At 48.0% G+C, this 26,989-nt stretch overlaps 2 protein-coding genes across 4 annotated transcripts in view; one reads left to right on the forward strand and one right to left on the reverse strand.

Moving 5' to 3' along the window:
* Positions 1-265: 265 nt before the first annotated feature.
* On the forward strand, positions 266-7,559 carry LTC4S (leukotriene C4 synthase). Its single transcript, XM_033073434.1, has 5 exons — positions 266-503; positions 4,484-4,583; positions 6,373-6,443; positions 7,083-7,164; positions 7,412-7,559. Exons 1-5 carry the CDS (start codon positions 446-448, stop codon positions 7,557-7,559), a joined length of 459 nt encoding a protein of 152 aa, XP_032929325.1. The 5' UTR covers positions 266-445.
* A 698-nt stretch (positions 7,560-8,257) lies between these two features.
* Positions 8,258-26,989, reverse strand: part of MGAT4B (alpha-1,3-mannosyl-glycoprotein 4-beta-N-acetylglucosaminyltransferase B) — a 50,441-nt gene continuing 31,709 nt past the window's right edge. Inside the window, exons 1-15 of one of the 3 annotated variants that reach the window (XM_033073154.1) lie at positions 26,707-26,843; positions 23,669-23,848; positions 22,846-22,986; positions 21,884-22,017; positions 19,313-19,359; positions 17,138-17,251; positions 16,620-16,695; positions 16,147-16,261; positions 15,267-15,397; positions 12,383-12,490; positions 11,254-11,447; positions 10,789-10,867; positions 10,250-10,337; positions 9,275-9,387; positions 8,258-9,200 (exon numbers count right to left, since the gene is read on the reverse strand). In XM_033073154.1, coding sequence (XP_032929045.1) covers positions 9,177-9,200; positions 9,275-9,387; positions 10,250-10,337; positions 10,789-10,867; positions 11,254-11,447; positions 12,383-12,490; positions 15,267-15,397; positions 16,147-16,261; positions 16,620-16,695; positions 17,138-17,251; positions 19,313-19,359; positions 21,884-22,017; positions 22,846-22,986; positions 23,669-23,848; positions 26,707-26,734 — 1,572 coding nt within the window. In that variant the 5' untranslated portion in view covers positions 26,735-26,843 and the 3' untranslated portion in view covers positions 8,258-9,176. Of the gene's footprint in view, positions 9,201-9,274; positions 9,388-10,249; positions 10,338-10,788; positions 10,868-11,253; positions 11,448-12,382; positions 12,491-15,266; positions 15,398-16,146; positions 16,262-16,619; positions 16,696-17,137; positions 17,252-19,312; positions 19,360-21,883; positions 22,018-22,845; positions 22,987-23,668; positions 23,849-26,706; positions 26,844-26,989 lie in introns of those variants that run through there. The other 2 variants (XM_033073153.2, XM_033073155.2) reach the window with 2 other exon arrangements.

Below are 26,989 nucleotides of genomic sequence, written 5' to 3' on the forward strand. Positions count from 1 at the left end.
AAATAAGAGCAGAAGGTCAAGTCATTAATTTGTAAATGCTTGTTAATAATTTTTACAACCTTGCACATAATTGAGATGCTTCAGAGCTCATTAAAACTAGCAACAAAACTGACTGGAAAGAATTCCATCATCTTTCCATTGCCAGCAACATATAATTCAATTGTGTTATAAAATCTGTAAATGTAGTTAGAAGAATTTCACAGTTTGCTCATGCAAAATTCTTCCCTGTTCTACTGTTCAGCAAAACACACTTGGCTGGAATAGACATTTTCTGGTGGCTGACTGCTTTGGAAAATACGTGGTGTGGAGAGAGTTAAGGTGAGTTAAGGTGTGGTGGAGGAAACACCTGTGCTCAGAGGCAGCTCTGTCAAAGTTGGTGGTGGGAGAGAGTGTTGGGACAGCTGTACCAGCACATCAGGCTGGGGTTTGCTCCACAGTCAGCAGCATGAGAGATCAGATAGACCTGCTGGCCACAGTCACAGTTCTGGGGGTCCTGGAGCAAGGTAAATGTCATTTGTACAATGCCAGTATTAAGCTGATGATGTTAAGCATTGGGGGATGTGGTTCCTGTAGTTTTCTCAGAGTATGGAATCAAAGTCACTGTTTTCCAGCATGGCAAAATAATGCAAATTTTTGGCTGTTCATGGCAGAAGTGTCATGCCTGAGGGTGTCATTATTTAACAGGGACTAAAATGATCCTCAAAGTCAGCAAGTAAAACTTTTAGACTTAAAGCAATTTCAACATGATGTTCTTAAAATAAACTAGTTTGTGATTGGATTTGAGCAGGTCATTTGTAACTTGCAGTGGCTGGGGGTAGCCAAAATAAAGACAGGTTAGTAAATGTGCTGGGGAGGAGATGAGTGTGCAGACAGACCTGAAAGAGCCTTGTGCACACAGGTGTTTCTCTGTGACCAACATCCTTGTATGTTCATATGGCACAGAGCAGATGACAAGATGGACTGAGCACAGTAATTTGGACACTAATGCAAGTTCTGCTCAGAAATAGACACAGAGCTCTTCAAAGGAACTCAGTGACTTCTAATTTAAGTAGATGTATTCTGTTCAGACCATTTAGGAGGAACAGTGTTGTTGCTCTGTTTATTTGTGGGTCCTTTGGGTGAAGTCTCTTCCCCTTGAGCTTCAGGACAGTCACTCCCCTCCCTGGGATGGGAACAGAGCCCCATTTTATTAAAATCTTCACAATTCTGTAAGGGAAGGTTTGTGGGGTTTTATTGTTATAAATACTCTATTAGTTCACCATACAACTGTCACACCTCTGCTTACAAATGGATGTGAATCTCTGAGCAACGTCGTGTGCTTTTCGCCATCAGGTGATAAATCTCTTAATATAAGCATGATCTAAAAACAAAATATGCCACTTTAAAAGTAGAGCTCATGACTTCTGAATTTTCAGTAATTTCCACTCAATTTACACAGACATGCCTCAACTACTAATGGAAGAAACTTTTGTATTACGATTTTTTTTTGTTATTAAACTGAATGGGGGTGGAGTGAGTGTTTAGTGTGCAAAGACATGAAGAAAACTTGAAATTGAGTTACAGAAATGCTGCTGAACCCTTTTCCTTTAGGAAACCCTCAGTAGCAAATCCCTAGATAGCAGTTTTGTCTCAAATATTTTTGTTTAATGAGAATTTCAAGTACTTTTTAAAGGTTGCTGCATTAAGCATTTTACTTTCATGGCATACAAGCCAGGTGTGAAGCCAGCAGATAAATAGCAGGCATTGGCACCCTCCTATCTGTTTGACCAGATGAAGTATTCTGGTTTTATGATCTCTGCATGGGAAGCCAAGGAGCAATTGCAAAATACTGTGTGTTTCCTTCTCACCTGCTCCTATGAATTATGTGTGCCTGTGTCACTGGGGTTCAGAGCTGTGCAGTGGCTTTCTCTGCATGCTTTGAAGGGATATTCTGTAGGTGAGTTACAGGTCTGGGATTCTCTCTGAGCAGGTGTGGGCTATCCCTACAGATTCTCCTCCATCACATCCTGGTGTAGGAGGTGTAGTTTGATGGCTGACCTTGGTTCAACCTTGGTTGATTTTTATGTTTCCTTTTGAATTTCCTGGGAGCCTGCAGTTTCCACATTTTTTCAAGAAACTTTCCCCTTTTTAATTTAGTTGTTCTCAGTTTAGTGAAACTCTGAGTTTGGCACTCTGTAGGTGGGTGCCCCAGCCCTGTGGTGAACATTTTATCACAGAGCAAAATTGCTCCAGGTTTTTTCTCCACTCCTTTATTTTAGAGCTTCAAAGGAAAGAAAACTTATGCAATGTCACTGTCAGGCCCCACAGGGCTTGTTTGCCAGGTTCACTCAAATGTGGCAGATAGCAGCTATGATATGATTTGACAAGTTTGTGGACATAATCAAATAGAGAATGAAGAATATTTCCTCTGAGGAACAAAGTTCAGGGAGAGCTGAGCCCCTAAGCCACATGGGAATCCACACAGGTGATTAACCTCAAGACATGAATCACACAAAAAAATGCTCTGAAACACTCTTCAGAGTAGATTGAACTCTTTTTCTCTAAGAGTCTGTGCTGAGAAGGCTCATGCAGTGTGGATTTTTTCAACACCTCATACTGAGAAGTGCTTTTATGGACTAAATCTTTGTTCTAGTTCTTCACCCTTACACCAGGTTTGAGGAATGGCCCGCTGTCCTCCAAAAGGCTCCTACTCCTCTTGGGTGGTTGTTTCATGTTACCCATCCCTAAGTGTCAGGGATCTGTGTAGGACTTGTCTGAATATTTGCACCTGTGTAGAAGCAAGATGCTAAGTGTAGAGCTGATGGAGAGGTTTGATGTGAAATGACTCTTACCCATCAGTCACAAGAATCCTACCTCAGGAAAGGTGCAGATGGCACAACACAGAATGAAGAGCATTGCCCATGCAGCTGGGCCCTTATGCCACAAGCCAGATCTGCTCATGATGCTGTAACTTCAGCTCAGTCCATTTCTGGAGAGGAGACTGGGATGAGACCCTGAGAGCATCAGGGAGTAGGAGAGGTAACAGGGTGGGTCATGGTTTCTTCTTATTCCCAGAGCTCTGCCAGCAGCTGCTGAATTCCAGGTGTGTGTAACACCTCTGGACTCACAGAGGGAATGCTGTGTCCTGTCCTGCTGGACCTCTGGAGAAGGGTGACATCCTCACCCATGATCAACCTGCTAAAAATGAATCAAAGAGGGGGGAACATTCTTGTTTCCCCCCACTTTCCTCTGTCAGCATCTCTTGTTTAGGGCTGGGTCACTGTGGAAAACACTAGAACATGCTTAATTGTTCTTAAATGCATTGTGAAAGGAATGACTGTATTTATGTTACTAAAACATTGTGATGCACAAGTCACATAACATCAGATTATTTCCATTTCCAATTCCCTTCTACACATGTTTTCTGCAGGCACGTGTCTTGTCTTTAATCTTGGAACATCTGTCCCTACTTCCCCTTCTCTATCCTGCTGTTCTGCTTTAATCTTTGTTGCACTAGGACAGTGCCCAAGACAGGCCTTGCACTCCAGCTCCATGTGTCTCTCTGTGATGTTCTGGAAATGTTGCTATGTGAGGACTTTGCTTGCTCAAGTGTCTCAGTGACACCACCACAGCCACCAGAATAATTGTTTTTATAATGTAGTTTTCTCCTATATGAAAATAGGGGTTTTCAATAAAGGCAGCAGTGTAATAGGGCACCTAAATAAAACACTCAGAGCATCAGCAATTGCCTGTGGGAGTAGGAGCTTTCAATAAATCATGAAACACTCAAAATCTTCACATTGGCAAGTTTTCATTGTTTTAAAGTGACTTTCTAAGTCCTTTACAAATGTACAAAGGACCAATGTAGCAGACACTGAGTCGGTGCCTTGGCTCAAATGTGGCACAGGCATGGGCATCACCTCTGCTCCTTGAATTGCTGGAGCCCTGGGGCTGCCCTGCAGGATTGAGGAGCAAGGAATAATCACCCTCTTCCCCATTTCCTTTTATTGCCATGATTAAGAGAATCTCTAATTGACTTAATGATATCCCAGTGCTTGACAGTTTGGATGCTGCTCTGTGACATGCTCCATCCTTTGCATTCACCAGAACAGCAGAAAGTGTTCACATCATTCCCATCAGAGTGGCTGAGGGTGCACATGTACTCTAAACACAAAGTGCAAGATTAAGAAATAATTCTGTGCCTCAGTGTGGAGTTGGTAAGGTTTTATTGTGTGCTTTATCTGCTGGGGAGCAGCACTGAGGGTGTGAGATGATGCAAAGTGTCAGCTAGCAGTGGCACTCAGCTGGGATAACCAAACCTGAATTTAAAACATGAGTGTGAAATAAATGGCACATTTATTACAGATCATGTGTGACAGCCCTGGACCATGGACCTAGATCATGTCAGCTCTCTCACTCTAACCTCTTGCTTCATTCCAAGCCAGATAAAGCTTGGCTACATAAACACTGCTGCTCTGTCACCACTCCTGTGTTCTGTTTTCAGCCTATTTTGCAATGCAGGTGATCTACGCCCGTCGGAAGTACAAGATTTCCCCTCCTGAAACAAAAGGTCACCCTGAGTTTGAGCGGACCTTCAGAGCTCAGTAAGATTTTGACTTTTTGCAGTGACTTTGTCTAAAAACTTGAGTCAGCTATGTTGGGAGAGACTGGTGCCCCTCATGTCACCTTTCCACTTACTGCTACTGATATTTTATTTTTTTTAATGCTTTGTGTGCAAAGGTCTGCATTTTGAGTTGGAGCACTTTGGCTGGGGTGTTTCTGTCCATCCATGATAATTCTCCTTCTGGCATTGTGAGGCAGCCAAATTACAAATTAGTGGCCATATGGAGGAGGTGCAGAGCATTCACGATTAGAATCATTAAATTTAATATTACCGTTAGCTCCAAATGGTGAGAGCAGCCAAAGCTTTATTAATAACCTGATATTTTCATGTAATATTTTGCTGTTGAATTGAAGCAAACGGCCTTGCTGGCAGAACCAGCTACAAGGGCATTTTAATTTTTTCCCTTTCAGAAGCCATTGTACTGTGAGAATCAGCTCTCGTGGGCCCCTGCTGAGGGCTGTTTCTTTTTGCTCTGTTCCTATGGAGAGAGCAATGCTGGAGCTAAACTGGAAACGTTCACAGATCCCTTCGGCTTCCAGCAAGCACCAGATTCCATCTTTCATCTCAGTCATTCTGTTTTGTAAGGGACTGAAAGGAATTGGCTGGAGCTGGTGTGAAGGGTAGTTCCAGCCCGGCACTAAATCCCGAACAAAGCTGCTGCGCTCCCTTGCCAGAGCACAGGAAACATTTGTGGAGTGACAAAAACACCAGCCTCAGTCCTTCTGTGGTGCCATGGAAGGCCAGCCTGCTTGGAGACATCAGCCTCTGCAAGCTGGGGAGCTGCTGATGTGGCTTTTAATTAAATACTTAACTATTAAATGTGTGTCAACCAAACCATGCCATGGGCTGCGGTGTTCTGGGAAGCCCTGGCTGTAATGGGCAGGGAAGGTGACCTCCAGGAAATTGGACTTGAGAAGATATTGCTTCTTTGTGGGTTTTTCTTCTCTTTTCCCTGTGGAAGAGTGTACAAATGGATAATTTGATATATTGAAAAAGAAAAATGGGGGAAAGTGGTATTGATGTATTATGCACTTGAAGAAACCTGGCAGTCTCCCCACACTGAGGCTCAAACTGCATTTACAGAAGAAGGCTCTTCAGGCTTTTTCCAGCTCCCAGTCTGGCTCCATTCTCCAAAAGTTTGTACATTTTTGGCTAACATTAAGATTAAATTGCCTAGGGAATGGTAAAATGTGGGAGGAGCAAAACCAATGTCTTTAATAGCACAGCTCCTATTCTTCCTGCAGAAAACCTGTATTTTTGTCACTAAAGGAAAAAGGAGGGAAACCTGGCTGTAGATCTGATCACCTCCTCCTGAATTTTATCTGAGAGAAGGCTCCTTCTTGGAGTGTGACTTGTGAGGCTCCCAAATTTGGGCTGTGCTCACCCAAGGGGAAGAGAAAGCTCCTTAAATACTGCCAAGAAGGCTCTCCCCCAGCAGCTGTCTGTGACGGTGCTGTGTGTGGGATGGAGCCTGTGAAGGGTCCAGCAGAGACAAATCTCTGTCTCAGCCACAGCTTGTCATTCCAGGACCATGTGAATGCAGGAGAGGTGAATGCTGTGTGGTGTTTGGCTGCTTTTTTTCCTCTAGAATACAGATATTGTGTGTTCTTCATCACAGAAAAGGCCCCTTTCCCACAGCACAGCAATGGTTCTCATCAGGTCTTTTAGTTTGCTCTGATGTGAGTTTCCAATTCCCTTCTCCAGCCTTGGTTATCCAGGCTCTGATGTACAAGGAAGCAGTTTTAACTCTCATCTCTGGTTCTCACCAGGGCAAACTGCTCAGAGTACTTCCCAATCTTCATTTCCCTCCTCTGGGTTGCTGGAATCTTCTTCCATCAAGGTAAGAGGGATGTGGGGGGGAACTCCAACCCAAACCATGTGAACAAACAAAGAAACCCCAGCCCCAATTTAAATCCCATTGTGACTAAGGCATTCTCTCTGTGCCTGTGAGGCCCTTGGTCATGGAAAGCAAATTTCCTCTTTTAGATGGATTGACTGAGAAGTGCCCCAGCTCCAGCTGGGAGCAGCTGAGCCCATTCCTGCCCATTCCTGCTCCTTTGCAGGAGCCTGGCTGTCCCTTCGTGCTGCTTCTCCCAGACAAGGTCAGGCTGTCCCAGGGTGGCAGCAGCAGAGGCAGAACTATGTCAGAACAAGAAACCATAACCCAAACATTTACTCATCCCCTGTCTATCCCCACCAAGTGAGCTCAGGGATTTGGTTGCTGCCACAGGGAAGTTGTGAGGAGAAACCACGAAAGGGAGAGTCACCAACCCAAGTCCCAGGGCAGCTCTGTGGGGCAGAGAAGTTCATCCCTCACAAAAAAGCAAGGAAGAAAACTCATTTAAACTCCCACGGTGGTTTAAAGCCAAATCACTGTTTGGTTTCCTGGTCATGCCCCATCTGCTGGGGGCTGTGCTGGAATGCAGCTCCAGCAGAGTCCAGGGATCCCAGTAGAGCTCAGCTCCCCTGTCCCCACCAGGTGTGACTGCAGCCTGTGGCCTCTTGTACCTCTACACCCGCCTCAAGTACTTCCAGGGCTATGCTGTGACTGCCCAGGGACGGTAAGGACACCACGGGCACCCCAAACCAGCCTGGGGGGCTGGGAGCAGGACCTGGCCCCTGGAACAGCTTTCCTCCCCATGGGTGGGACTGTGGGCAGATTTTCTCCACCTCCTCCTCCCCTCCCGCCCCCATGTGCTCGTGGCTGTGTCACCTTTTCTCTGGCTGTCCCAAAGGAGGGTGGGGGTTCACAGCATGCCCTGTGCCCAGCTGGGTCAGCATTGCTTGATGGTGTTTTCTCCCACCCAGGTTGGGACCGCTGTACGCCAGTGCCTGGCTGCTCTGGCTGCTGGTGGGGCTGGCACTGGCCGGGCTCCTGGCACACTTCCTGCAGCCAGACTCCTCCACGTGGATGGCAGCACTGCTGGGGCCTCTCCAGCTCTGTGGTGTCTGGTGAGAGGGGCCGTGGCTGTCCCTAAACCCACTGCCCCTGTCACAGGGGAGCCAGGCACGTGGCACCATCAGAGAGAATTTTTCCCTGGCTCTGCATTCCCTGCTGAAGGGAGGTAGATGCTGGCACTCCTCTGCTCTCAGAGATAATTTCCCTTCTAGAAAGCAAATGCTTTCCAGCCCCTGGCCCTGCTGAGAAGCTTCACTGCTGGGCTTTGTAGCACTGTCTGCTCCAAAATGCCTCTGGCTCTGCCTCATGGAGCACAGATTGACCCACATGCTGTTGTCTCTGCTCCTTAGTGCTGTAATGATCTGTGTTCAAGAATCACACCCTGGATATACAAAAATAAATTCTTTTTCTCACTAGAAATCACCTGTGACTGTCAAAGGTGCTCAGAGACTGGTACGAGAAAATCTGAGTTGGGGACTGGGTTTCATAGGAAAAGCTGCTGTGATTAACTGAAAAGATGGGTAAGCTTGCCTAAAACCACCTTCAAATATTGGGAGAAAAGCATGATCCTAGTCCAAGTACTAAAGTCTGAGTTTGGCATTGATTGAATGACCTTTACTTTGCCCCAGCTTCACTTATCATTGACCCTGCAACAGGACCTTGCCCTCCCCAAATTCCATCCTCTGCCATGAATTGGGGTTCACAGGTGCCTAAAGCAGCCCTGCTGCAACTGACTCTCAATACTGCACCAAAGGTTTAAATTTAGCTTTTATTACAGTGCACATTTTATATATTTATATAGAGAGATGTACTTGAAAAATCAAATGTATCCAATAATAAAAAATACAGCACATTAAAGTAGTATAATGCATTCCAGTGTATAGCTGAAAGGACATTGGGATTTACACTAATCCCTACTATTTTTCAACTGGGCTACCTCTGCTTTTTTTTTTCCTTCCCCCAAAAACCCACATCAATCAATAACTGAAATAGTTATTTTAAAAAAGACAGTTTCTGCACTCAATCTCAAGGCATGAAGACACTGGAGACTTCACCAAGAGTTAAGGGGCTGTGTTCAATGCTGGCAGGCACAGTGTGGCATATTTTATTTTTTTATTTTCCCTGCCATAATCATAGCTCCAACCCCTTTGGATTCGTTCCTCCTCTGCTGAAGGAGGGTCAGTCTTTGCCCTCACTTGATCCTCAGCTGTGGCCAGGACTGTTTCCTGGCAGAGGGCAAGGCAGACTCGCTCCCTGCTGCTCCATCCCAGTGCGCCGGTGGGGTGTGGCAGGACTCAGTGTGACCTGCTCTGTCCCCAGATACAGCCAAGGATTGCCCTGTCCGGGGCTGAAGGTGCTTTTTGTCCCCACGCTGGCTAAAGCTCACCCCGACCCCAAACTGTCCCGTGTCCGTGTGTCCCGAGCAGCAGCCGGCACCCGAGGGGCCGAGGGAGCGGAGCAAAGCCTCCCCTCTGCACAGGGGCTGGGCTCTGCTTTTTGCTCCTCTTCAGGAGAAGTCGATGCCGTGCTGGCCCCACAGCCCTGCTGGGGATGGCGATGCTGGCTCTGGCAGCCGGCCCTGCGCTGTCCTGGTCCGGGCAAGGCGCCGCGGGGAGCAGGGAGCGCGAGGGAGGCAGCGGCACCAGGGATCCACCAGCTCTGCTCATGCCTGCTTCACTCTGCTTTTTTTATAAAAATCTGGAAAAGAGAGGGATGGGATCAGAGCAATGAGCAGGGCAGGGCTGGGGAGGTGCTGAGGGGGTTCAGCTTACCTCGCTCAGGATGATCCACACCGGGGAGTCGGTCTGGATGGACAGCCTGACAGCCTCCAGCGGCCCAAAGGATGGGTCCACCTCCCCTTCTGCGACACCCTTGGAGAACGAGCCTGGTGGGGGATGCACGGGGCTGACACAGGGATGGTCCTCTGCCACTGCCCCTCCACTTCCCCCTTCCCCAGGGCACCACCAGCAGCCCCTGCCTGCAGCTCCCCAACACAAAACAGGCTAAAAACCAGCAGCGTGGATGGCAACACAGTACAAAATGCCACACTTTGGAGAAAAAAACAATCAGGTAAACAAAACAAAATGTGTTTGGAATATTTGGTGACATAGCACTGCGGTGCGAAAGGGGACAGAGTGGCCTGACATGCTTTATGGTTGTGATTTTTTTTTTTATTTTGAAAATGCAACTGGGAGAAAACAGCCAGTGTGCAGAGGAATGAGAAGATGGCAAAACACTACTTGCCAGGAAATGTTTCTTTTATTTGTCTACTTAAAAAAAAAGACATCTTAGCAGGGACACCAGGGCTGTATCACACACTGGCAGGTCTCTGGAGGCTGCAATTGCTCCTTCTTGTCCAAGGGCAGGACAAGCACTAAAACAAGCTCAGGTGGCAACAGATGAAGTCTGACCTGCAAGTGGTGTGAGTACAGAGATGGCAAAGCTGCCTGTGGTGGAGCTTTTTAACCCCATGGTAAACCAAGGAATAATCTGCATCGTTTGGTCCCAGCTCTGAGCAGATACCGGCAAAAATGCAGAATGGAAAACTGCCTGAGGAGGACAACCTGGTCTGAAAGCAAGGGCAGTGGAGGAGAGCAGACAATGACAATTAAATCCTGGCTCCTGGCAAGCAGAAATTACTCTTTGCCAAGCAAACAGCTCTAAGGTTCTTGACTGACATGCAGGTGAGGACAGGGGCTGTGTTATCAAAGCCAGCAGTCTCTTTACCACCCCACACCCCGCTGTACCTATCTGGATGTAGCCATCCGCTGTCCTGCGGTATTTGACGACTGCGCCTCTTCCCTCCTGCAAGGCTTCCTTATCTGACTGTAGACTCTGCAGAAGGAGAGGAGTTTTGTACAAGGCCACAGGCAAGAGTCACCCAAAAGCCCCAAGGAAAAGCAGCAACCCCAGAGCTGTCCTTTTCAGCAAAGCCTGGCACCTTGTCCCATACCTGGCACTCTGAGACATATGCCCAAAACAAGAGGACAGCTGCAGTCCTCACACTGCTGTTTCCACTGCACCATTCTGGCTCCATCCCTTCCTCTGCAGCCATCCCTCCCTCCCACTGGAGCATCCCCAGGCAGGGATGGCTCACACAGCCGTGCTCAGCAAAGCACCCCGCTCCGAGGTGCCATCACACCAGGCACGACCCTCTGGCTCCCTGCCAGTACCTGTAAGAGGCACTCCAATCTTGTGAAGATTTTCCTGATGGCTTTAAGCAGTTCCCTCCTCTCAAGTCTCTTTTGCTTCCCACTCCACCCTCACCTCAATCTCAAACACTTACGTCAAACGGCAGAACCTCCACGGTCGTGTTGAAGAGTTTGTCCTCTGGGTGCTCGATGTTCCCGCTGCGGAAGAAGAACCTGTGACAGGGACCAAATCCACAGAAAGGCACACTGAGCGAGGGGGCACCTGATGGCTTTCACCCCATCTGAACCATCAAACAGCTCAACCTAACAGGCACCTTCCCAAAGAGCCCACAGCCTCATTTCAGGAGATTTTCTGTGCCAGATCAGCTAAACCATGGACTGCTCACAAGTGCAGGAAAGCAAAGGGCTCTGGCAAAGGCGGCCCCACTGAGAGAGGGTCAAATTGTCCTTCACCTGGAAGAGAGCACTGCTCTCTCCTCCTGGGCAGCCAAGCAGGAGACAAGCAAGAAATCTGATTTAAATTACCAGAAGAGCAAAAGCCAAGTGTGCCCACATGCCCTGGGCTGTCCCCACCCCCTGCTGACCCCTCCAGCACTGGCCTTTCGATACGGAGCGGTTTGAAGAATCTGAATCGGATGAAGTCCCCGGCAGTGGGAGTGAAGGCCCAGAAGAAGTCCTCCCGCAGGTAAGCCTTCTCCAAGGTGAAGTGCTGGTAGGTTTTCAGGCTGGTGCTCACCTCGGCAGGAGGGTTGACGTGCTCTTTCCGCAGTGCTTGCTTTCCAAAGTCCTTGTCCTTGGTGCACAAAGCAAAAGGGCAGAGAAGGGCCATGAGCTGCCCTGGCCCGTGAGGAACCAGGGCCTCAGCTACAAGGCACTGCAAATTAAAATGTTGTGGTTTGCAGAGCACAGAAGGATGAGAGATGGAAGTAATTTGGGCAAGGCACCAGGCAGGGGAATGTGTGACTGGATCCCAGGACTCTGCTTCAGGAGAGGCAGCTCAGAGAAACACCCCTGCTCTGTGCTCTGATCCAGCACACCAAGGAGCATTTCACTGTCCAAATGTCCCTGAACGCCTGTCCCTGCCCCAGGAGTTCTGGAAACAGTCTTTACACTTGAGGAGAAAGCAGCTGGGAGGCTGACAATAGCATAAAATGACTGGATTACATGGCCTGACAGCACTGCACTGTGATACAAACTGGATTATACCATCCATTTCCCCAGGGATCACACTCACAGCACAGCCCAGGGATGTCTGTCCATGGGTTCTGCACTCATAGTTGTGGGAAGCTGCATTTTGTTCATGTTTAAACACACCTCAACAATTCCATCTCTTATACAGTGAGTTATAATTTGCCAAAATTATAATTATAACACCAAATCTCAGGAACATGGAGTGGGAAGGAAATCAGACCAACCCAGGAGTCATCTCTCCAAGGTTTTTCAATAGATTCTTCATAGTAACTTGCCTGGACCATGGTCTGGCACTCAGGATGGGTGGCCAGGACTGGTACCAAGGCTTAAAACCTTGCAGTGACTCTTGGTGCATGTCACTGCCATTCTGAGGAGCAGGAGGTACTTGGGCTCACTGTAATTCAGAATAAAACACAACTGCTTCACAGAAATCCAGCTGCCACCAGCTGCTGTCACTGATGTCCCCCCCAAAAGCAGTCAGTCCTGGGTGCCTGCAGGCCAGGTCACCTGCAGCTTGGACAGAGAGCTGGCACCCACCTTCAGCTTCTGTATCTTCCCAGCCAAGGAGGAATGGGTTCCCACGTGCTGGAAGAGCGAGGGCTTGAAGCGGATCCTCAGGTTTGCCTTCTGCCTGTCGCAGTGTTTCTGAAATGAGACAGCCCCCAGCCCCAGGCTCAAACCTCTGCAGGCCACTGTGGCCCACAGGAGGGGTGGACAAGGACACAAGGGGTGACAAACAACTTTGTCCTCCATCTCTGTGCCCTTCTGGGTTATTTAGGCTCTAATATGGCAAGAGGGCTTTGAACCACACTCTGGAGAAACTGGACTGAGACTCTGAACCACTTGCCCCTCAAGGCTCTGCTGGGCAGGGCCCAGCCTTGAGTGCCAAATTTCTCCTTGCCAAGCATAGCTAAGAATGCTGAGCAAATCCTCTCTGTGCTGTCAGGGAGGAACAGCCAGAAAACTGAGTTTCCTTGGCTTATTGGGAAAGCCTTTTTCCTACAGCTCAGAGCTTGGGATCCCTGATCACTGCACTAAAGGGATGACTCAGAGCCCAGGTGAACAGCACCAAGTGTGGGCTCTCTCTGGATGGGCAGTTCCCAGTGTGCTGGCAGGAGCTGTGAGCAGATGTACAGCACGTGCCATCGCCAGAGCTGCTGAGCTGTTACATGCCTATCCACATAAATAAACTTGGAGATGCAACTGCAATCCTGGCAGTGATTTACCATGGAGTAGAGGGAGAGAGACGATGGAGAGGGAAAAAAGGACAAAAGGGAAAATCACTGAGAGCGTGGGGAGATAAGAACTCACATTTTAAAATAGCTCATTTCTCTCAGTTTGGGGGAGCAGGACAAAAATACAGGTTAAAAGCTGTATGGAGAGGGTATTTGTTATCCAACTTTGGCTTTTTCCAAGAAAAGAAATGCATGCACATCCCTAATGCCATCTGCTCCTGCAGCCTCCCACCCAGCAGAAATCCCACAGCATCACTGGATGCCTGGTACAGACAGGGTGTCACACCAAGCCCTCACCACAGGCTGGGAGCTGGGAAATTCCAGGCATGACCCCTGCGAGCTGCAAAAGAGATAATCCCCTAATCCAGCTCACGTTACATTAGAAAATTAAAACTAGTCATGCTAATGGGACAGACCCTACTCACTGCCAGCAACTCTGGGTGCAGCTCCATCATGGCTATCTCACTCTGGATGGGGAGAGGAGGAGGAAGGGGAATGGAGGCATCTCCTGATTTATCTTTCTCCCCTTTTCCTGCACTGCTAAATAAACATTTCCTGAAAGCAGCCTTGTCACAGACAAGCCAGGAGGGGGAATAGCTCAGTTGGTGGTAAGAAGGTCATCCTTTCACACAGGTCTACCCCAGGTAAATCTAAAATTAGTTTAAAAAGAAGGAGCAGAATATATCCAGAGCAGGCAAAGCACTTACCAAAAGCTCAGGTCAAACAAACTTTCAATCAAAAAGACAAATCCTCCCTGCTATCAATTTGATTCTGCACGGTGGGATTTACAAGAGAAAGTAATGTTTGAAAGGGCGCTGTGCAGAGTTAATCATGCAAACAGTGGGGGAAAAGAGCCAAAAATCCACATAAAAAGTAGGTTAATTTTTGAAAAGGCAACATGTTTAAGAGGTTTGCAGTTTCCCCTGAGAAAACCTTGGTTCCATCAGGTAGGAAAAGATGAGCAGATGAGTTAAGGAGATGATCCTGGATGCAGCAGGATCTGCATTTAATCAGTGCTCAAGCTGAGGATTTTGAAGGTGGAGGCACAGACAGAAGCATCATTCCCAGCTCCATCCCAGCATCCCACCCACCCAGCTTTACCCACAGCTGTGCAGACTGTGGGGTTGCCAGACAGTCCTGGAGACTGCTCTGTCACACCTCAGCACATGGTTTGAACTGCCAGGAGGAGTCAGTGCACATCATCTGAGACTGGTCCTGCTGCACAAGGGGTACTGGAGCCAATGCCATGTCCTCTGCCAGGGATTAAACCACATCCTTGCCCCAGTTCTGCAGAACTCTGAGGATGGTCCATCCCCCCAGCACAAAAATACAATACTAATTCCCAGAGTGACCACTTGCTCTAGTATTTACCACCACAACATGGTTGTCACCATGAAATCAGTACTAAGCCACCGGCTCTGAGCTCTGCACAGGGACTCTGCTGCTTGTTCTCCATCGGGGGAGGAGGGCGAGCAAGAGTTTGAGTAAATACAGTATGTTCAGAGAGAAGACAGAAGAGTATCTGATGCTGAGCTCATCTTGCATCTGCTGCCATACACACGCCTCCTCTGCCCTTCCCACTCGCTTTAGCCCCTTGCTGCTGGAGTTCAAACACAACCTCCACAGGCCACGGGGGCTTATGGCTCTGCAAAAGCAGTGGCAGCACAAAACCAGAGCCCATTTCACCTCTCTGCACCCTCCTAGAAACCCTGACAAGAGCTTTGTGTGATCTGGCTTCATTCTGGCAGCCTGTGCAAGGAGGGTTTGCCCTGGGTTGTCTGGAGTGAGTTCTGGGCACATGGATCCAGTGTCAAGGGGTTATTCTGGGGCTGTAGTCAGCCAGTGGGAAACACCTCAGGGAGAGGAGCACACTGCAATGCAAAACAACACAGAAGAATGGGGAATGACTCCAGTCCTCGAGGGCTGCAGGAGGAATACCCTATTAGTGCTTAGATGCAGAAATAATGCCTTTTCTGGCAGCTGCAGACTACAAAAGCCTGAACTCCCAGGTCTCCACTCACACAATCCACAAGGACACCCTGCAGCACACTCCACAGGGCTGCCACGGCTTGGTGCAAAGTCAGTTAGCACCAGAGCTCAGAGAAAAGATCCTCTGGAGGCTCAGTCAAGTGTAAATTTGCCCACACACAACAGAACATTTCCCTTCAACGAGGTTGTTTACGTACTGCATCTTTCTCAGGGTTGCAGACTTTCACCCAGAGGATGTGATCCAGCAGCCAGTCAATGGGTTTGTCCTTATAGAACATCAGGATGAACTCCACAATCAAGCTCAGATCCAGAGACTTGAACATTTTTCCTAGAGCACAAAGAGAGAGTGAAGAGAGAGTGAAAGAGGAGCTATGGTATAAAATGGTCTAGAATCAGAGCTGGGAAAGAAAAAATTGGGAGACTGGGTTATGGAGGTTAGATGTGTCCATCCAGGTAAAGGAAACAACATGTGGCTCCAGTTCATGTACCAGCACTGCTGACATTGCTAATACAGTTCCAGATTTAATATTTGTTGCAGAATTAGAAAACATTAGAGTCTCACAGGTCATAAGAGCATCAAAAGGTCTAAAACTCTCCCATTCAGCAAAGAGAAACAAGGATGAAAAACAAAGCCAGCTGCAGGACAGACCATTTCCTGCCCTGAAAAACTACAAGTTTTAAGCCAGTCAACCCAGTATCCAAAATAACAGATCAAGCTGCTACTGCAACCATGTACTGCCGTTCCCAAAATAGTTCTGGGCTGATGTAAACTTCCTTTTGCACACTCTTAGGCAAATCCAGATCCCATCCAGCCTAAAAGCTACTGGCCATATCTAAATTGGCTGTCGGCTGGGCCACTCACCAGGTTTATTTTTACTAAAAGTGAGCATCAGCTGTGAGGATCTTTCTCCCCTGTGCAAACACAAGGGTCATTGCAAAAATAGGAGGGGATCAAGTCCAAGTATTTTACCATCTTGTGGAGACAGTTTCTTGGGCCAAGAATGCAGTGCTGGCAAGAGCCAGCAGGCTCTTGTGCCTTGTGCCTGACAGGACTGGAGTGAGTGGGCAGAACATTACCAATGAACCCCAGCTGAGAGAACTCCAGGATCATCCACTCCTCAGAGGGCTGCTGCAAGGCAAAGTTCTTCATCGTGCTGAGATAGTTTGGTTTGGCCACAATATCATCCTCCAGCTGTAAGACAAAAGGACACAGTGCCAATGTCCCATCCAGGTCCCAGCAACAGTTTCTATGCAGAGCAATCACACCACAGACCAGAGGAGAGCTTTGGCACAGACACAGTTTGTGTCTGGAAGGTGCTCCAGGCACTTTTTATCACTCAATCTAACAGGTAAGAGAAAAAGGACTTCTGCCTTTCCTAAGTGGGAGGTTTCCAAATCTAAAAGTATTTTTAAAACCCAGCTTTTGAACCTATGTGGTTAAAACCTGCTCCCACTCTGCTGCATCACAGAATTGGATATGCTCTTAGCTGGTAACAGCCAGTACAGTGAACTCACGGGTACATCCATCTTCCCTCCAGCACCAAACCCACCTGCACATAATAAATGCCTTTGGACTGGGCATACATCATTAAAAAGCAGTAGTCCAGGTTCTGCTTTGTCCTCCACCTGCAAGAGATAAAGACAACAGGAGTGTTGGTCTCTGCTGGAACAGTGGCTTCTCCAGGGAGCCTGCCAAGGCTGGGTTTGAGATGGGAAGGTGACACAGCCCTGGGAGGGAGGCAGAGCAGATGGCATATGGCCTCTCCCTTTGGTCCCTGGTCAGCTAAGAGTTACTGGAAATCTCAAGGACTTCCAAAATGAAGATAATTTGGGGTTCAAATGAGCTCCTCGCTTGGTGACGGACACACCACAGCACAAGGGGAGCCTAGCAAAGCTCGTGCCAGTTCATCTCCCTGTCACCAAATCACATCCTTCCAGCTCTTGGATAATTCAAATTTAAAGTCCTTGCCTGGCCCTGCAGAAGAACTTTCCCTGCTGGAGTCAGTGAGGAGCTTGCTACAGTTCCTTAATTCAGGGCTTGCTTGTTTACAAGCTCACTCATTCTTACCTCACTCTTTCTTTGGGATCTCCAAAGGATTCTCTCAGGTGGGAGAAATCAGGATAGAAATGTGGAGATGGGGAAATTACCTCCAGGAGACCTGAGTGTATTTCCTTTGGGAATCTGAGGGAGAAAAGCAGCAGTAAACAAATACCTCCATGTCTGACAAACATTTTGCATACCAAATCACTGGGTAAACACTAAGCCACAGAACCAAACAAAAAACACAGCCTCTAAGGTGCAACTTCCCTGGTATCTAGTGCACTTCCAGGCCTCATCAGAAGACATCAGCAGGGATTGACATGGAGTTTTTAAATTATCTTCTCCCTCCCACAGTCTCTAATAGCCCCACGTGCACATGCCCCCCACAGGCATCCTCCTCCCTCCAGCACACACACGAGGGTCAGCTTTAAAGACCAGCCCTGAGCACCATGTATTCTTTACAGGATTAAATGATCTGCACACTGCTTCAACAAAGAAAGGCCTTCTTGGCACTTCAGGCATTTAGAGATTTTTCAAATGCATCAGTAATTAAAATTAATTTTGCCGAGGTTGTGCTATACATTTCTGCTAAGTTGCTTAAACCACTGCTGTGCTGCAGTTCAGAGAGCCAGCAGGAAGTCTACCTAGTTCTCTTATGCTGATAAAATCAGCATCTACTTTTCTTATAACGTGGCTGAGAAACCTTTAAAGAGTCAAACTCAAACAGAAAATAATGTCACCCCTCTGAAAAGCAGGCACCTACAGCAGCCTTGCAAGCAATACCCTGGGACTGCTCTGTGACAGATAAGCAGAAAAACCAGTTATTTTTACACTGCCTTTTCGAGACATTTGGTGCAAGGCTGATTTCCTTTGTTTGTGCAGAGCCTGGAGGACGGAGATGGGGCAGAGGGAAGACAAAGCAGCGAGACTACCAAAAACTTCTCACTTCTTTTTCTCTTCCTTATTCCTTCCTTGGGACTGGCAGGTCTTTCAGCTAACATTTTCAAATCCTCCCTTCTTCAGGCAGCAGAGAAACAGCAGCTTCTCACTGAGCTGACAAAACATTGCAGCAAAGCAGCAAGCCCAGCCTGCCCTGGCCCCACACCACCTCAATTCAATTTGGAAGAAAAATAATTTCAGTGACTCAGGGAGGAGCAGGAGGCACTGGAGAGGGGGATGATGAGAAATCAAATCATTAAGTCAATTAAAGTTTCAGGAGTTGTACGCAGAGGCGCTCTCTGCAGCAGTGCCCGGTAATTTCATCAGGATCCATCGGACAATCAGTCCATTATCCCCGATAAGTGCGTCCTGCTGCCTGCAGGCACAAGGAGGGGAGCCCTGCCAGCTCCTGCACAGTAAGATGGAGGGCTCTGTTTCAGCTCTTCTGCAAGAGCCCAGGAACACATCCCTCCCCACGCCACCCCTCTCCCACCACTGGCTCGGGACAAGGGGCTCTGCAGGATGTGCTGCCCTTTCCCTTCTCCAGAGATCCCGTGGGAAGGAGCAGTCACAGGAGCTGGATGGGACTCACTGCCCCTTCTCTCACCACCTTTTCCCTTTGCTCCCGAGCTCTGGTGTTGTTAACGCCTGGACCAGCTCATGGTTAATAATCCATCACCAGCTTCTGCTTAAACAGCCACAGACAAAGCTGCAAAAGCCACCGAGGCTCCAGGACATAAATAGCAGCCAGCAGCAGAGACAAATGTAACTAGAGCCAGGAACACGGGGAAAACAAACAGGCTGGAGTGGGAAGAAAGATGGATCATGGATTTTAAAGCAAAATAAGGCAGGAGCATTCGTGTGTGCTTACTACACTGCCCAGACTGCACAGAGCAAGCACAGGGCTGCAGCAGACACTGAAACAACTCCAGGATGGCTGGAAATCTAAACAATCCATCTCCTCACAATGCCCCAGGGCAGAAGGAGCAAAACACAGCTAAATAAAATGACCACGTGTGTTAAATACTCAAGCACAAAGAAGCCTCCTGGAAGCTACATATGGGATGTATCTTAGAACAAGCAGAAAGTGAAAGCGGCATTAGCAAAGACAGCACGGAGTTTAAAAAGAGGAAATAAACCCCAAGCAACAACAACAAAATATGAAAGGGAAGCAGAAAAGTGTGTATTTTCTCCTTAATGAAGCTGTTCCCTGGCCTTGCTGCAGGCACAGGCCGTACACTGAAGCCACTCAGAAGTGCTTACAAGTTTTTGATGTTTTCTGCCACTCCAGCTGTGTACTGTGGATCTGTCTGAAAACAAAACAAAAGCAGTGTTAGACCCTTCATCCTCAGCCTGTGTCCTCTATGGCTCAGAAATCTTCTTCAGTGCACCCCGGGGTACTGTCAGCACATCTGTATCACCTTCATGTCTCCTTTTATCCAGCTTTACTGCTCTCCCATGCTGACAGGCTCCCAGGAGCCCTCCTCTGTGGACAGTGTTAACCAAAGCCATCACACACCAAAATCAATCCTAAAGGACACAAGATCCTGCACATCTTCCTCATGTGTTCTCCTGGCACTTCTGCCCCTGCCAGCACCAAGTGTTTGCACAAGTTTTAACCTCTGGGCTATTTATTTTTTCCCTACACACACTGGCTTGCATCCAAGAGAATACTTTTGGTAGCAAATACTCTGTACCCTTTGGTGAAAAAGAGGGGTCTATTTATAAGTTTTTCATTTCCAGTTTATTTTGACACTTTTCTTCCTGAAACCCCAGTTTGTTCCCACAATCAACGTGGCAACCCATAACATTTGGAAGACAAAGGTCACCAGCACTGCTCGCTGTCTGTGGGTGAGATAAATGCAAGCACAGGGACAGGCACCAGACAGAAACCGTCTGCAGAGTGATGGGGAAAACAAAACCCCAGAACAAAGGGCAGGAGACCCACGAGCAGAAACTGTTCCTGTTTCTGGTGGTGGCACTGATTTGGGCAGCCATAAGGATCACAAGGCTGCACGTCCTGGGTGGAGCTGCTGATGCAGCATCGCAGGAGCCGGGACCAGCTGCTGCCGCACTCGGCGCCGGGCGAGGTGAAAATGAGACACCAGGATGTTTGTCACAGGCTGAGCACAGCACTTCTGTGCTGGCACAGAGACAAGGGAGAGGAAAAGGTCCCTTCCTCGGTCTTCTCAAGAGGAAAAGGTCCCTTTCCTAAACAGGGCTCAGAGTCCCAGTGCTGGACTGATTTCTTACCTCACTGCCAAGAAAACAGCAATGGGAAAAACAAAAGCAGGAAAGATGCTCCTGGCTTTGGCAGGAACCGTGCAGCTCCACTCCAAGTGTCTGAAACAGTGGGTTGGTGACAGCCGAGCCAGCCATCCCACTGCAGGGCTCCCCTCAGGCAGCCCCTGCTCCCAGACACCGTGGATGACCTGCAGTGGCCAGCAGGGACACTTGGGAATGAGAAGTCCCTATCCCAGAAAGGACATTCAGTTGCTGCACTTGTGCTGAATCTCCAAATTACTCAGCATTTGCATCAGGTTCATACCACCCTCTGCACTATTTCCTCTTTATCCCATGCCCAAGGAGCTCTACCAAGTGCAGGTACATGGAGAAACACTTTGGGAAGAGGCAGAGCAGGAACGCCAGTGGTAGACACTTGCACAGAAGGATGCTGTGCAGCTCCAAGACCAAACCTGGCCAAAGGAATCTGCAAGAACTGCCATTGCTGTTACTGGGATGTGGTGTGTGTGCTCCTGCACTTCACAGGATCAGAATTAATTTATTTGCTGTTCACTTTCCTTGTCATAGGTGCATCCTGAAAATCAGGAGTTACCATCACAGCACGCACATTACTTTCAAGTCAACTAAAGTAGCATTACTGCAGTCAAAAACAGGAGCTGGTCTGGGTCAAGCTGCTTAAAACCTCTCAGACTTCAACTTACTCACTACAAAAACAGTCACAAAACTTGTCACTTGTCCTGGCTCCAAGAGAGCCAAATGATGGCCAGGACCAAACCCTGTCCTGGACCCTCTGGGCTGCACCCACCTGTGCACAGCTTCTCCCTGTACAAAATACCAGCCAGAGCCCTGAAAGCCAAATCTACTGAAAATGTCAAATTATGGGCAAACAGGCAGCAAACCTGGACATTCATCTTTGTTCCACTCCCAGTAACAGGCTACTGAGGTTTATCTTTCTCACTGGATTTCTGGAAATTAAGACAAATGCACTCGAGGCTCAAGAAAATAATCCTGAGAGGAAAGCCATGGAGAAAAATAACCATCTAAACCCATAGATAAAAGCAGCTCTTGTGGATTAATGTACCAAGGCTTTTTAGCCCTTGATTCAGCAACTGATTCCGGGCTCCAGGCACCAGTACAAAGAGGCATATCAGTCTCAACCCTGAATCACTGACCCTTGGGTTTCAAGAGAGATTTAGGGCCATGTTACCAGTATGTGGAGAAACAAAGCTGCTGCAGGAGCAGGTCTGAGCTCTCCTAGACATGGTCATGGGGCCACTCCAGCTCATTTTGTGGATATCCATTCAAAGCACCCTGCAGGAGGCATCACAATTTAGGTGAGCTGTGCCACACCAGCAGCTGCTAAAGGACACATTTTCCTGCTCATATCCTGATCCTCTCTGGCCCAACAGCATTTCATTTTGGGCAAGACACAGCTGCTGATCCTGCTGGACGACAGCCCAAGGCCAGGCTTATCTACCCAGCAGGGCAGAGCTGGTGTCCGGGTGGGCAGCATCCTGTTTGGCACCGAGGCTGGCAGACAGTGGGATGGGGGCCAGGGAAATGGGGCAAACTGGCAAAGCTCTGTCTTACCTCAGCAATGAGGACGACGATGACTGAGTCCTCCTTCTCCTGCTGGGTGAGCTCTGAGATGAGGGAGTTGAGGGTGTCGGTGAGGTAGGAATGCACCTCCCGCTTCACGCTGGGGATTCCCATCACGACGGACACTGCCCAGGGCCACGGAGAGATTTTAGAGAGGGGCTGTGTTGGACACTGCTCTGCTCCCATGACCAGCTCATGGTTCACCTGGTCAGTGACAGGCTGTGTCATTAGGACCAGCAGTGAGCAGCAGCTTGGTGGGCTCCTGGGCTACGCAGGGCTCCCACACTCCTGTCCTCAGCCCAGTGCCAACCAGCAGCACCCACTGTGCCAGGCTGGCAGGGCACCCATGGGCAGTCAGACACTCTCTGCTTTACCTCCCTGAAGGAATGATCTCTAAGGAAATACCCAAAACCCCTCCCAGCGGCCTTTTCAGCTTGTGAACAGCAACTTGAAGACCACCTCTTGTTCTCCAAACCCCTCCCACAGCCAAAAGCACTCCAGTTTAGTAGGTGTAAGTCAGGTCTATGGCATTGGTTGGGATTTGGGAGCAGGGGGAATCATTAAGTAACCAAAGTCTTGTTCCCGATGGGATTTGTCTCCTTAGCTGGGTTACAGTCTCCATGAAGCACCCTACAAACTATGCTTTCATCTGAAGCCCTTCCATGCAAAGTTTAGAGCACTCTGAGTATGGAAAGCAGCAAACAACACCTGGCAGAAGCACTGAGAACATTTTAGGGCCAGTCAAAAGCACAGACAGCACTCCCCCAAAAACCTGCAGGCATGACACGGCTCACCCACCCCACATGTCACCACAACCAAGGAAGCTTGCATGATGCATGCAGCCCTTCCTCCAGTCCTGCTCGTATCTGTGCCACAGCCAGGCCCAGAGGAAAGGGCAGGGACAGGCACCAAGGTGAGGAAGAGCACCAGAAGCAGCACTAATTGCCATTTACCTCCAGTGCGCCCCTGTCCCACATGCACGGCTGGCTGCAGACTGTTCTCCTTTGACAGCAAATGTGGCAAATGATGGAAGATGGTGGGAAGGTGCAGCACATTCTTGTTGGTGATATTCCACAGTTTTAACTTGGTTTCGTCTTAAAAAGGAAAAGGGAATCAATTGCAAGGCACGGTAGGTAGGAAGAGACTGCAAGGCAAAAAGCCTCTTTACAGCAGCCTGGCCACCCGAGACTACTGCTGGGTTATAAAAATCAGGCCAACCTTTAACATGCTACCACAAACCCAATTAAAGTTCAGCAGGAGCCAGGAGGGCCTTAAAGAAGTCCCAAAATATTTGGGAAGGAGAGGGGAGAATGAAGATAAAATGAAGGTCAAATCAGATCTTTCTGTAGAGATCCAATTTTCTTCAACTGAGCAACTTAAAAACAAAAAAAAAGAAAAAGAAAAAGAAAGAACAAATAAATTGGCAAGGGGTGCTCAGCCAGCCTAACTCCTTCCTCCCCCCTCTCTTTGGATACCCATTTTCCATATGGGTTGAATACAGCCATAGGAAACAGAGTGTATGACTTGCAAGGGAGGAAAAAAGCTTGCAAGCAAGCAAATTGGCAAATATCCTCGGCAGAGGCAAATCCGTGTTTAATGATGCCTATGCACCTCTAATTAAACAGGAGTTTAAGAGCTCCCAAGTCTCTCTGAACTCCACAATTTGCTCACACCGGGGGAGAGAAGAGCAGGTCCCGTCTGCAGCCCTGCACACACACACCTCTCTACCTCCTCATTACCACAGCTCCACACAGACCCTCAGTGCTGTTTATTCACCAGATAAGCTGCTCCAGGTGCGGTTGATGTCCCTCAGGGCCTGCTTCTCTGACAGTGCTCTCTTGATCTCCTCCAGGACCAGGTTGAGCTCCTTGGAGCGTTTCAGGCTCTCCTGCTCGGCGGCGTGCAGCCGGTCCCGGAGCGCCAGGAACTCCCGCTGGTAGATGTCCACAACGTCACCTGAGGATGGACAAGAGAAAGAAGCTTTGTCTTCTGTGCTCAGAAGGGTTTCACTCACACCTCCCTTGCCTCCCCAGTCCTCAAATTATGGATTTTGGGAGCTGTGTTCCAGCACACACCATTGGTGGAAGGATTGTGGAGAGGGCAGTTTAAGCTGCAGAGCTACAATAATAAAGCTACTTCCATTTTTCCTCTTTCAGCTCGGGTTTCTGGGTCATGTAGAAATAGAATCATAGAACAGTTTGGGCTGGAAAAAACCTCTGAGATCATTGAGTCCAACCATTAACCCAGCAATACAAGTCCACCACTAAACCATGTTCCCAAGTGCACATCAACACATCTTTTACATCTCTTCAGGGAAGGTGATTCCACCACTTCCCTGGGCAGCTTGTGTGAATGACTGGCAGATTTCTCATAAAGGATTTTTTCCTAATATCCAATCTATCCTTTTCTACAGGTTGATCCTTCCCCCAGCTCGCCTGTCCTTCTTTGGACACACAAACACAACCATCTCCTGGAGGATCTCAAGTGATGGAAAGAGAAGTTGGCAAGGGGGAACGCTGCCCTGCAGTGAGACAAGGGTGCAGACAGCACCTCCTCCAGTGTTGGAAGAGAGCCACAAATTTTAACAGTCAAAAGAGATGTGGGGAATCTAACCTCTCCAAAACACATCAGGATAAAGAAAATCACATGGCAACAGCTGCCTGGATGCTTATATGAATTTAAGTGTTTGGATGAACACCTTTAGGATGCATCATAAATGTATTAAAAACCCTTCTGATAGGGTAAAAAAGCTTTTTGTTTTGAAGCAGCATCTTATCCCATGCTCTGTAAACAGAGCAATAAAACTATCAAGAGCTTTCAGTCAGAACTAACCGTACAGCAGCTGGGAGTGGAATCAGTGAGCCACTAACAAACCTTCCTGGGACATTTTTTCCCATTATTAATGAAACTGTTCATTAAAAATACACTTTTATCTGTGGTTATTCATGTGTTTTCAGTAAGATTATAACTCACAGGACTATACCCAAAGCAGATTTATCCACTGAATAGTAGACTCTTAACCCAAACATGACTAGAAGAGCTAATGATCAAAAATACTGAACTGGAACTTCCCAATACAGGGCTAAATATAAATCAAAGCAGTTGAAAAAGACACATTGACTGCATCAAAAACTTCTATTTTGGGGCTCATGAAGAAAAAGGGATTTTGAAAATCAGATATATCCAGCTTCAATGCACAGAGTTTCCAAGACAACAGTGCTTCCCAGTCCAGCTACTGGTAATGTTTTTGCCTAGAAAAAGTTTCCCCTATACAGCCTTTTCCCCAAGAAAAACCTCCTTAAAGACTCCCTGCTTCAGCACAAGGGACCCCCCAAGGCAGTCTGGCTCCTATTAACCTTTTGACATTACTTCCAAAGCCAGGGCACATGGGGAGGGAGCAGAGGAAGTTACACCCATTTGATGACTCCATCCATCTGACAACACGTTATTCAGAGAAATTCAAGGCAGAGACACAAACAAGACCAGTCCTTCCTTTTTCCTGTGCGGTGCTGCTCGCTTTCCACTCCCGTCAAGAAAACACTTTCAAACGTGCAGAAAAACAGGTTAACACCCAGCTTTGAGAGCTGCCACAGGAATTCACAGGAGGCTCTAAAAACTCATCCAAGTAGAGTGAGACCTTCACCTGCTGGTACCTCTCAGACATAAGAATACAGCTACATTCAGCTTCCCACACCTACACATCACAGCTTTTCCTGCTTGTATCTTTTACTGGCTGCATCTGGGAACATCAGCAAGGAACAAGTCTCACTTTCTGTTTTTGCACAACATGATGGCTTGTGCAAGGCTGGAAGCACTTGGCTCTTGGCATCCTGGGGGGTTACTATCCTGTGGATGCTATCAAAGCCAAATCACAGCTAAAGGCTGCCATTAGATCTTGTTCTGCAGTACCTGGAGCAGAGTAAAGGCGAGGCTTTGCACTTAATGGCTTTTTCCAGAGCACTGCACTTCATTTGTGTCAGATTTAGAAGGGAAATGTCACTGATTATTCAGTCACTAATGACCTGCCTGCCGAAGCCAAGAGCTGTACTTTCCTGAGACTGCAATGGCGATGTGCAGTCAACCATTTGCTGCTTTTCTGGTTAATGGTTGGAAGTGAAATTGTATTTGTTTCCAGCACTCTTGTCAGATGATGTCTTCGTAGGCTTTCCATTCTTTAATTAAAATTTCATGAAATTTAAAAGCTGATCGATCGTGACTGGTTCTGATGACAGCCTGAACAATCCTAGACAAAGCCTGAGATGGGTGTACAGTTTCCCATGAATTTCCAGTAATTTTGCACTTGTTGGCCTGCAATGACACATGGCTGCAGATCTGTGTCCTCACAAAAACCCTCAGCTCTGAAAATCCACAAAGGGCAGCAGAGGATAAGGGGGGGGGGATTGGCTCCCATCTCAACAAGCAAGGTTGGACACAGAAGTGATTTGCTGCTAATTAGGCTGAACAAATTTTTTCAGCTAGTGTCAGCTCAGCACAGACCCTTCACATACCTTTCAAAGCAGCAGCACTCCCTATCTACATATTTATTGTATTCCCTCCCAGCACAAGATAACAGAGCTCTTAAAATATCACTAGACTCAAGCACTGCAGGACAAAAACTCCTAGCTATATATATATATATTAAAAAAAAAAATTTAGCTTATTTTTTCTTCAGAGATAACACATTGCTTTGGGCTTAAAATATACTGGTTTAAGAAAGAAAGAAAGTCAGCGTTAGGTGACAGGCAGCAGGACTGACCTGGGAGACCAAAAACCTCTCAAACTTGCAGCACACAGAGAAAGAATTCATTTCTCACCTTGCCAGGGCCCATATTTGCACTCCATGTTTTTTCACAATCTGTTTTTAGAAGCAGGTAGGCTGGGAGGCTCCAAGCAGGAATCAGGAATCCTCACACAGTCCATGCCCAGCAGGGCAGGGAGGCAACGCTGGGCACAGCTCAGTGCCATCACCATCTGCACATGCTGAGCCCACTGCAGCAGCTCTGGGGGATCCCTGCAGGGGAGCAGCCCCAGGCTGAGGGCCAGTGGCCAAAGGATGTGTCACCAGTGAGCATCACTCACTGACCAATGTCCCCTCAC

This window comes from Catharus ustulatus, chromosome 15, assembly GCF_009819885.2.
Source record: "Catharus ustulatus isolate bCatUst1 chromosome 15, bCatUst1.pri.v2, whole genome shotgun sequence".
Lineage (NCBI taxonomy): Eukaryota > Metazoa > Chordata > Aves > Passeriformes > Turdidae > Catharus > Catharus ustulatus.

What these genes read in the sequence shown, in the direction of transcription:
- LTC4S (XM_033073434.1), top strand. Translation starts at nt 446, where the DNA reads ATGAGAGATCAGATAGACCTGCTGGCCACAGTCACAGTTCTGGGGGTC. An exon ending in GAGCGGACCTTCAGAGCTCA is followed by an intron (nt 4,584 to 6,372) that starts GTAAGATTTTGA and finishes GGTTCTCACCAG; the next exon opens with GGCAAACTGCTCAGAGTACT. An exon ending in TGGAATCTTCTTCCATCAAG is followed by an intron (nt 6,444 to 7,082) that starts GTAAGAGGGATG and finishes TGTCCCCACCAG; the next exon opens with GTGTGACTGCAGCCTGTGGC.